Consider the following 11,552-nt stretch of genomic DNA (forward strand, 5'->3'; position numbering starts at 1 on the left):
TACAGAGCAAGTGGTTTTATGATTGTTCCCATAATTATGGTAGAAAATTAATATTATGGTGGAAAATTAAAATTTGATTTAATTAAATAATAGATTTCTTGTATTTGTATTTTGAGTTTTGTTTTTGCATCAGTCGTGCAACTAAAAACGAGGAATTTATAATATTACCTTCCTTTTTGGAATTTTATAGATTACATAAGTATGGTGATAGGCTACAGTGATACTTTTCTAATGAAGGCTTTTTAAAGATTGCCATGTAAAATGTCAAAATAATTGAAACTGATCGACGGTGATGTGGTCGTAATTTTCCCACGAAAAACAGATACTCATATCTTACTTAATTTTAAGTCTTGCCTTTATCATCCTCACTTATTTTAAGTTTATCGTACAATGCAAATCTGCCAGTATGTATAAGACTGTAACCTAAAACTGATATTTATTCATTTTTCTTCCAGAATCTCCTCCCCCGCCTTACTGCCGCTTTGCGAAGGAGAGACTGAAACCTGAAGGTAACGTATACAATGGAAATTCTCAATATCTTGGATTACCGTCCTTTCTCAATTTTTTTATGTGATTAGGTAATATTTTTTTCCGAAGTTTTTCTCGTCATAAATGGCCTTCCCATCCAATGGCACACCTCCCACTCATGGACGTTTGCTTTTCGGGACTGAAGTTGATATTCGGATTAGAATATTTTAATTTAGAGCATTATGATTTCAGTTTCCCAGTCGTTGAGTTGATATTAAATCTATTCATATAGGTAATCTAAAGTATTTCAATCGTCAGGCCGTATTGTTGGTGAGATAATTGTTAGGGTCGATATTTACCCTTCACCATCTAGTTAAAATTGCTCAAAAAACAAGAGTATTGTGTAATCGCCTTCGAAAATGTAAAGGACTTTGGCTAAGAATCATGTCACCCTAAAAAATGTGTTTTAAGCATCAAAACGGTTACAAAATTCAAGTATTTTCATGCGTGTTGTGAATGGCAGGAGCAATTGGAGTGTGTTTTCAAGTAGTTTCAAGAGTTTCTGTAACTGCTTCCTCGTACATGTTGCCTTCATCATGGATGGGAAATATTTTCTCGGAAGCCAACGATTTGTGCTGGTTGCAAAGAACCACGACATTTTATATTATTTAATTCCTCCCATGTCTTCCTTCGGATACAAATAATGAGAAACGAGAGATTCATGAAACGACGCCCACCTTAACATTGAATGAAAGCAATAGCAAAACTTATTTGAGAGTATTCCGTCGGGATCTGATGAAATTAAAGCTGCGATGGAACAGCCGATCGCAATGGACGTGTTGGGGTAGCCCAGGCCTAAAGCAACTAGTCCCTTACGCATAGCGCGCCCCTTTAAGTTTCGTTTAAGGATTCCCCCAAGGGTGCGAAAATATACCCTCCGCAGACACCCAAGGAGTGTCTCCATTGCTTTTATATCATCGATCGAAATGTGTTTTACATCTACTTGCGTTGATAAGTTGATCTTAATTGTTCAGTCGTGTTCTTTTTCATGTCTATAGCAATCCTATGAATAACTCACGGCTGATGACATCCGTTCCGTGGTAAATCATAACTTTTGAAATCTACTCTAATGTGGTGGTAGTGGAAGTGTATGGTCGAGAACTTTTCCCCATTTAGTGAATTCTTAATATGAAGTCCAAGGTGCTTAATGGCATAGAATAATAATTTCAACATAATTTAGTGTGCCTATCTACGACTGTCGAGGTCTTAATATACAACTCTTCTGCCCAGTAATTTTGAAGATGGGCGAGTCTGCGGCTGTTTTACTTTCCAGCAAACGTTCGCTTCGTCTTTCTGTAAAACACCACGGGCGGGTAGGTTGATTCGTCACCCTCGTCAAAATGAGGGTAGTGCGTGCTACAGCGGCGTTGAAGTATCGAAGATGCGCTCGTTTAGAGGGGCACTTAAGCATCGTAATGAAGTAACTTATTTGTGGGGGTGTTCGTCCCAAGCCTGCGGTTCGAATCTGTTGCGGGAGTGGACTTTCCCCCCTCCCACTGTCGTCTCCATCCCCACGCACAACCCCGGCGCTGCAACCCCCCGGCGGCAGAGAATCTTGGCCCTCCCCCGGCGTGCCCGCCTTCCCCCTCTCCGTCCACCCAGCACCCCTCCCTCCCCATTCCTCCCTTTGATCAATGTCCTCCGCCGCGGCGACCAACAGGTTGCACTGTCGCGTGACGTCATCCGACGGCGGCCAAACTGTTCCCAAGACTCTTTGGGTGCCGTTCGAAGCCGAGGCATAGCCGTCTCCCCTCACCCGCTAACAGGTTGCCGCGGGGAGAGGGGTTTGGGGGGGGCGAAGGGGTTGGGGCACGGGTAGGGGGTGGAGAAAAAGGAGCCTTAATTACTTATCCGCGATTATAATGCGGATTGCGCAGTTATCCCGAGTCGTCGACCCCTCTTGTGTGTTGTGGGGAGGAATTCTTCCCTCTCGCGTTTCTTTCTCTCCTTCCCACCTCTGGTCCGTTGATTGTAGTTGGCGTCTTCCTGAACTCCCCTCTCTCTCTCCTTTTTTCCTTCTCCCTTTCCTTGCGCGGCCCTCCTACTTCGGATCCGCCAACTGTTCTCGCCGTCGGTGGCCATCTGCGCGGCGTGGGGCCGCTGAGGGCGGCAGCGTACGTAATTGCCGGGGGACGGGTTTCTGGTGGGGTGGTCGAAGATAGCACCGGTGTCAGTCAAGGTGGGGAGGAGGGTGGGCGGGCGCCCGTTTGGTGATGGGGATGAGTTTGGCGCCCCCTCCCCCCCCACGGTGACGTGCATCGCGGTGGCCGCGACAGTTGGTCGGTCCCCCACCCCTTTCCGTCTTCCCCGTTTAATTCGTATCGGAAGTTTACATAAGCATCGGTAATGACCTGCACTGTGTCAAATAAAAAATTATGTCCCTAAATGGTGCGTTGCCTATATAGGTTATTTGTAATTCATGACCGTGCGCCACGTCTGCCCTGACTCTATTGGAGTGTGTCGTTTGCTGATATTTAACCGTTGCAAGTCGTTCTGTTGCATTTTTCCTATCAAGCGAGTGGAAGACATCCTAAAGAGATGATTTGGTACTTTGTCCTGGGCTATGATGCATCTTGATGGAGGCAAGAGTCAGTGCGAAAGGCTTTGGGTGACTTTTCTTTGAATGCTTAATATTCTATATGCAATAATACGGTTCTTAATGATAGTCGCCTTCCAAGTTTTTCACAAAACTATTGCTTCCTTTCTTGGTCGGAAATTCTTACACAGACTACAACTCTTTTGTCTGTGTATGTCGTTTATTTAATTATATGTGCGTTTCGGCTCCCGTCAGAGTAAGGAAGGAAAATGTTGCCATTATGGATCTTATTTGAATAGCTCACTAAAGAATTGCAATTTTTACGAATCGAATATTTGGGGTTAATCAGCAAAAAGGCTGGACTAAAGGCTCCCTGGGCACCGGCAGAAATAGTTGCAATTAAGTGTGGGTGGGTGCCCCTATAATTGGTTCCATGCGTTTCCACATGTCGGCACCAGATTCCGAAGAGCGAGAAAGTTTTTTCTTTCGCTCGAGTTTATTTTCGATGGATCGAGTTTCAATTACTGCTAATTATGCTAGATTCTAGTAAAATTAAAGTTTCAATGAATTTCATCCTCCATTACCACGTCGGTTATTCATTGTTGTGCGGTATTTCCCAATTCTTTGGCGGGATGGTTCTTCCAGGTTGGATATTCCTCCCCCCCCTCTCTCTCTCATCTTCTCGTCTTTCCTGGTCAAAGTTTTCCGCTGGCTCGCAAAGAGCGCGTATAAATTTTGTTGGGCTTGCACAATTACTCTGGGCTACGTTAGTCTGTTGCACATCGACGTAAAAGGGTTACTCAAGGGCATTGATCTTTCGTTTTACATGCCTTGGATCGCCTGTAAAACTTGGACATGCGACAACGGGTGTCAAATATCGACCAGGTAGAAGTCCAGCATTTGCACGTGCTCTATGGTTATTGCGTGCCAGTAATTTCAATGGATGATGGAAATTTTTCTGCGCGCCACTCCCCGGCCTCCAAGCTCCGAGAGCTATAGAGGGCAGCGGAATGGGAAATGCCGAGATCCTGACTAACTCCGCCATGCGTGAGTTTGTTGGATTTGGGAAAAAAATGTTATTCCTTTTCCGGGATCCATGGACGGCGTCGTTAGTTTAACATGAAGGGTTAACTTCGCTGTTTTGAATGCCACCCATTTTCCGGGAAATATAGGGCGCCTCACCCTCGGGACCTCGATCACATTCTGAGAAATAGACTCACGCATCGCCGCTCTTCCCGGGCCTCAAAAAAGCCCCGGGCATCATCCTTTCGGCTGAAAATAGCGTGTGAACGAACGGTAATCGCATGCGTTAGGAAGCGGATCGGGGATGATATTTTTTACGTATTCGTCTTTCAAAATTACCTTGATGTTCCGAGAATTAACTCATGAGAAGTGAAACATTTGAATTTGTCGCACCTGATAGTTAACTATTGTCAACTTATTGCGAAAAGTTTTGTGTGAGAATTCCTTCCACGTTTGCTAGATGAAGGTGAATTTTTTATTGTCCTTGTTAGCGATCAAAAGTAATAATTATAATGGCAGCCTTATTTATAAGATCCTAGTACTACCGATATTAATTCGGGCATGAGGCATGCGTTATCACTACCGGTCATTAGAACGCATCCGCATAAAATAAATATTAAATTAGTAATACTCGTATGAGCATTACGTATTTTTGTCTATAGGTAACCACGGCCTTCAGATTTTACTGTTGCGAAAAATGAACTACATTTTCTAGGTCATAAGTGCGTACTGTTAATATTTGGGCATACTTGAGCACACAAACGAATTCATCCTGGCGGTAAAATGGGCATTCAATTTGAATGTAACGGAAATCTTGATTTGCTCAAGTAGCTCTTAGTCGATTGAGAGTTGTTTCGGTTAAAATTGGAGGAAGGTAATGAAAATAAGGTCGAATTCGGCTGAATGAATTTTTTTTTAATTGTTCGAGAAAGTCTTTTCTTCGTCAGGGAAGTGTGAGGGAGTTAGTTTTTTCAGCGCATATGCTAAGTGTTTGAAAGACTTGTCAGTCTTGATGGACGACTTCGAGGCTAGATCCCAATGAGAACCCGACATACTAATTGGTGCGACTATGACCCCTGATCATACGTGTGGATCGTACGTTTCCCATTGGAAAATATGCTTCGTAATTGGTGAATCGGGTTAATTTTAGCGGTATTTTTTAAATGTCTGAATCTCGATATATTTCCCCATGCGATTTACAGGCGTTTTCAAACCATCCCGTGACGGAAGGTAGTCAGTCCCATAAAGAGTCATCGCCACATAATGGCGACGAGTGACTGCCGTGGAATGCAGAAAATCTTCACATTTCCGAATCTGTGGCTCGATTGCCCTGCGGATGATCTCCCATCTCGCTCCGCCCTCCGTCGCAAATCGCGTTTACTTTTCGCTCTCCCGTCACCACTCGTTCGGGCGGCGAGGTACTCCGAATGGCCCTTAAATAGCCGGGGGAAGTCAATTTGGGTCGGAGGTGAGATTATGCTAATGCATCCCGGAGCCGATTGTGCTCTTTTCCCAGGCCGTGACCAGGAAGAAAAAAAAAGAGAACAACAGCGAACGCATTCTTCGGGCCGCCACCCTCGGCGATTTTAAATGCTTTTTATTATTTACATACCCCTCCTCTTCCCTTCCGCCAGGTTTCTCTTCCCCCTTCGCCCCATCCCTCTGGGGGCCTTTGCCCATCCTTTTGTGAGCACCTTGTATGCGTGTGTGCACCCCTCTCTCTCCCTTTGAAAAATGTTAAACGCGTGCTCCCCGAAACCTTTCCCTAGCCCTTCTACCCTCCGCTCTAGTCCCCTCCTTTCCGAATGCTCCATGGACCCTCTTTTCTCCTTCCCATCCTCTCCGCCACCGACCGTTCGAGACCCACCCACGTACCAAATCCCACGTGGAGGTAGACTATTGGTTTTTGGTGGCGGGCAGCATCAACGAGGGAAGACTATGGTGTGTGTTTGTGTGCGAGTGTGGAGGAGGAGGGTTGAGGTGGAGGGAGACACCGCCGGGGCCCCTACGGGGCATGCGGGCCCTATATCCAACCTCCTTCCCAATCACACACACCAACACGCCCATACCCTTTTTCCTTACGTGAGGTAGTCCGAGAGAGGGGTGTTCACGGGAGAGGGAGGCAGCAGCCACCCACACAAGTCTTCTTCCCCGCCACCCACCCGCAAAGCCCTCCCGCCACCCTTCCCAGGCGGGTCCTCTCCCGCCCGTCCCCCCACGAAAAGAACATACCCTCTTCCTCCGCCGCCCCTCCCCCCTCGACAGAACCCTCCCTCGGAGCCTCGCTCACATCTTCCCTCTCTCTCCCTCTGGGCTCGGGAGAAGAAGAAGAAGAATTCTTCCCGCCTCGACCTGTCCCTTGACCCCCCCTGTCCCCTCACCTCCCTCTTTTCCCTCTCTTCTTGTGTGCGCGCTGGAAAACCAGCTTTCTTCTTTTCCAACTCCCTTCCCTCCCGTGCTCCTACTCCCCACATCTCTCTTTCTCTCCTTTCCCCCCCTACTTCGTCCTTCTCCCTCCACACTCGTTTCTCCTCGGGCCGCTTTTACCCACTCTCCTCCTCTTCCTTCCCTTCCGAAAAACCTCCGTCCTTTTTCAACCACCACTTGAGTTGGGAGCCGCATCGAGAGAGGGTGGGAGGGTGAGTAGGGGCGGATGGGAAGACTGGGGGAGGGGGAGCGAGGGGTGTGCGGCCGTAGTGGGGATGGCCGTGAGGCCGCGAGGGAGAGGTGGTTTGGGGCGGCTAACGGAAGTGACGTCAGACCTGGCGCCAGTCTGGATGGCGGCGGCGACGGCGGCTTGCCCCCGTGGCGGCCCGGAGAGGGGCGAAGGGGGAGGCGGGAGGCAGCGTGCTGGGGAGGAGCGGCGGGGGGACTGAGAGTGGGGGTAGGCCTTGTGGCGGGCAAGGGGGAGAGAGAGAGAAAAGATGTCCGACGTCGGCGCTGCCAACTTGGTAGAAATCGGTCGCTCTGCGTTGTGCCTCCCGTCTCCTTCCGTCCTTCGTTCCTCTCCTTCGTATTCTCACTCCGAGTCTATCTCTCTCTTACCTATGCTTAATAGGTAGTATTCCATGTTCCTTACTCCCGCCGAGGGGAGTACGTGGCGTACATAGACGTGCTCCCCGGCTCTCTCCGCCTGCGGTTTTTCAGGTCCCTTGCTGGTGCCAGTCATTTATCTGCCCTTGGGTTGTACAGGGGAGTGTGTTGCGATTTGTTTTCGCTCAAAAGAGCAAGGGGAATACGTTTTGTTTTCGGTCACCTTCGATTAATTTCGTCGCACGTGTCTCGAGCGTTACAGTGATTTCACATTTAGTGGAAAATGTCTGCTTTTCCCGTAAAAATAGACGGCCACTGTTTTCATTTTTATTTCCGATGTGAAAGATTGTTTGCAATTAATGCCCCGGATGGAATTTAGTTTTCAAATATGTTTATCCCATTATTCTGTAGTCGATAGCTTCTTTCTTTGGTAGCCTTGACGTCGGAGTTCATTTACTCTTAAGCAAATTCATTGTTTACGATGTTATTTTAAGAAATTTTGCTCTAGTTCGTTGTCTTACCACACTTTTACCGCTGATCGGGATTCGTTTTTCTGAGAAATCTCCGAAATACCACGTTTCGCTGATAAAGTTCATGCCCTTCCGGTTTACCCTCGTGACTGATTTATGATACATTCAATGAATTTTAATTAATACAACGTCGTGTATGTTTGTACTCGCGAGTCATCCACTGGTTGAATACGAGTAAGTAACGCTAAAATTGGTTTAATAACCTGTTATTTTCGATATGTCTTCCCTCGTCAGCGTGTTTCATATTTCACCTCCTGCTGTGTGTGTACGTCGCCGACGATTTTATGCCGCGGACGTTCTTCCTGGACGTTCTTTTAAGAAAACCACACCGTTTGCGGGGTTTAACTCCCACGAACTCAGATTACTTTGAACTATATCCTTCAAATTGCCCGTCTTAACTCACCCAACGTGTCTCTTTTGCTGCTTATTCAGTTCGAAGAGCCAGAGTTTCGCGTTGGAATGTCCATCAACTCCACACAAGACCATTATAGCTGTTCACCGTACTCTTCTCCGTCCAAATTCAGGGGTTTCCATTGTTTACAACTCGCGTAAACCTCATGCATTTCCGTTATGTTTCTCACCTGGCTTAACTTCCGTTCATCCGGATCATGTATACCTTGTTCTTTTGCCGCATCCGGGGAATCTTTTTGGGCCTGCCTTCATCATACGGGTGGAGCATTGCAACGTGCCGGATGCCTGCGGTCGGAGACGGGAAGGAAATTGGCGATCCGACCATTAATCCCTCGGGAATCGAACTCGGTCGGGAATGGTCCTTTCATCCACTTAATCGTCAAGAGCACGCGAATGTGAGCGCATATGTTTATATATATCGATGATATAGAAGCACTCACGAGAGCAATGTAACGGCCCAATTGAACACTAAATAAAACAGGTTACACACACACACACACACACACACACACACACACACACACACACACACACACACACACACACACACACACACACACACACATATATATATATATATATATATATATATATATATATATATATATATATATATATATATATATATATATGTATATGTATATGTGTGTGTGTGTGTGTATTATTTTTTTTTTCGCCTGCCTACCTGGACCGATTGCTGCGTTGATGAATTGAGGGGTCGATACGTATCCTTGCGGTTGTTCCTGCCCATACCGTGCGTCGGATCACCCTCTTAATGCCTTCCTCGTCGTGGCGGGAGAAAAGGGCGAGCGGGTGGGTGGTGGGGGACCGGGCAATAATCAACCTCATCTTTGTCCGGAATTATTTTATGTTTCCGATACCAGAGGACGTTAAACATAATGCATTCTTCGAAAAATGATTCATTTGGTTTGTAATCGAATGTCATAAAACTGTAAATCCGGGCCTTTTGAGATCTGGCACTTCTCCAACACTCCATCAGTTCTTCCGACCCCTCTCTCCTCTGAAATCTCTGTGCAAGCTCCCCCCCCCCCGCGTCGTGTTGCATCCATCACAGTGTAGCACCGACGCACTCATTCGTTCGATTTATCTGAATGACTTCCTTGTTCGTGAACAATCCCTCTAAGCGGACCGCAGAATATTAATTCACGGGTCACGAGATTAACCTAATCATTTTCAGTTGCCGGAGCCTCTCCATCCATTTTCGGTTCTCCCTTAGTCTCGAAAACATAGCTTCGGAAAAAAATGACGCTGATTCTGGAGGAAATTCATTATCAGGTTCTTGTTTGCACACTGACTTCCATACCTAATGCGAGCCGCGTGACAAATTGACGTGGCTTTATCGCCCATGAGTCTCTTCTCCGGGAGGTCCCTGGCTTTGGTCCGCACCCCTCTCACCGTCGGTCCCTTCGTCCGTACTTATCCGTAGTGTCGCAGCCCAGGTCTTGCCGCAATTAGAACCCGTTAAACCTGCCGCGGTCGGAATTTTGGGTTTGGGGTCCGTTAGCGTGCACGTCGATGGGTTTTGCTCGTCGTCCGTTTCGTCGCCGTCGAGCCCGTCCCTTCCCCCGACACCATTCGAATTTTCCTTCTGTAAGCGGCGGAGTAATGTCGGCGTTAATCTTTCCCTTTAGTGTTATACCTATAACTTTTATACTGGTCCTTAGGTGTCCATGTTGTTCGCAGGAATGGGATAAATTGCCATCCTTATGCTTTGCTGCAATGAACTTGATAAATCCCGGACCGATTGCTGTGATCGTCGTCTGCTTTTGTTTTCATCTGTAAACTGCTTGATTCACCTCGGGGTCACTCTACAGGTCCCGGCGACTGCGTGATGACGGACCTAGTTCTCTGCTTTGATGGAAATGAGTTGTAAAAATCCGCTCCAGACATTTTTTTTCTACTCAGGTCACGAGCATAAAGTAATTCTCGAATTTATTGAACCTTTTTCTTTTACACGATTAACCCATGTATTTAACTAGTATTTAAGAGTGGTTGAAACGCATTCAAATTTCCAATTCCAGTATACACGAAGGATGTAGAAAATCCGCGAGCAGATCCATCATAATATGGGAGAAATTCGGTCGGTGATTAAGCATGCTTAATTATTTAATTATTTTGGAAAGAAATCGGAGAAATACAAGCTATATGACGGTGAAATCTGCATGCCAATGACGATGAAATCTACATCGTCAATTGGCACCATATAATGATTTGGTGTATTGGCTTGGTTAGATTAGATTGGACTTCGAAGTTTCAATAAATTGGTTCAAGGTAATGGAAGGTAAACAGATTTGGGCAGAGAAATAACAATTGAACTGCCCCTGATAACAATTTTGACAGGTTTTTTTATCCAACAACAACACTTCCCTTTGAGTAAGTACTAAATGGGATTCGGAAGTTATCCAAACTCAAGCTTATGTGCTCCCGAAGGCTTTCCCTGCTTGCTGCTGTTGCTTAGGGTTTGTCGATAGCACGGGTAGTTTTCCCTACGATTGGAATCGCGTATTCGACCTTTATTCAGTGCACATTCTGTAACATTCGTATCTAGCATGACGTTCCCGGAGCTTTGTAACACAGGTTGCTGTGAACGACTCCGCTTCAAGTTCCCGATGACTGAATGCTCTGTGGTCGGGACTTTCGCTTCCTCCGCCGCTGGATGGCACACACGGAAATGGAATCCGCGGAGTCCCGCGACATCGCTCGGGGAGCACATGTGTGAGGCAACCTCCAGGGCAATCGGCCAACCGGTTGTCTTCCCGTTCATTGTGCCGGATTGTCCTCGCGAGAAGGTGGTTGGGAGGTGGGGTGGCCGAAGTTTAGGTATCCGAAAGGTGGCCCACGGGAGGGATGTCAGGGAGTCCGTGAGCTATAAGCTCCATGTAAGTCTCGATATTTTCTCCTCAGTGTTCTCTCCTCTGCGAGAGAAGCCGGGTGGGCGGTCAGGCCAAAGCACCTGGTCTCTGGGCACTTGCGTTTTAGGGCAATCCCCCTAACCAGAGGCCTCGAAGGCGCGGTCATTGTTTCCGTAACTAATTTGACCACGGGTCCCTTTTTTGGGCTCGAGCGGTGTTGACGGAACTCTTGACAACCCAGTCATAATTCTGGATAAGTGGGCTTTGAGACGCCCATTTTTGGTCAGTCGGGTCCCGTCCCAAATAAATGAAGACCGAAGAGAGAGAGAGAGATGGCTCATTTCTTCTATGCTCTGTACTCATCCGTGCGAATGAAATGGGGCAACCCTTGTATACTATATATTCAATTGAACGCCGATCAGGAGGAGGGGTTTAGAAAGTTGACAAAAGATGGCTCAGTCGAATGATTGGAATCTTTCACGATAACTTAAAAAAAATAAGCGTGAATTAAACTGAAATCGTAACCAGGTGAATTTGAGGACCGATGCCCAAGGGTAGAGTAGAATTTTATGGAATAAAGTATGGTACGTATTAATTGTAACTCAAATGAAGAAGTGT

The 11,552-nt window shown here is 46.7% G+C and overlaps 1 protein-coding gene across 1 annotated transcript in view; it reads left to right on the forward strand.

Annotated features, from left to right (window-relative positions):
* LOC139690423 (mothers against decapentaplegic homolog 6-like) overlaps positions 1 to 11,552 on the forward strand; it is a 242,817-nt gene that overhangs the window by 31,800 nt on the left and 199,465 nt on the right. The window contains exon 3 of the mRNA XM_071587874.1: positions 456 to 509. Coding sequence (XP_071443975.1) covers positions 456 to 509 — 54 coding nt within the window. The remainder of the gene's footprint in view (positions 1 to 455; positions 510 to 11,552) is intronic.

This window comes from Hetaerina americana, unplaced genomic scaffold, assembly GCF_022747635.1.
Source record: "Hetaerina americana unplaced genomic scaffold, ioHetAmer1.1.p SCAF_3, whole genome shotgun sequence".
In the NCBI taxonomy this organism is placed as follows: Eukaryota; Metazoa; Arthropoda; class Insecta; order Odonata; family Calopterygidae; genus Hetaerina; species Hetaerina americana.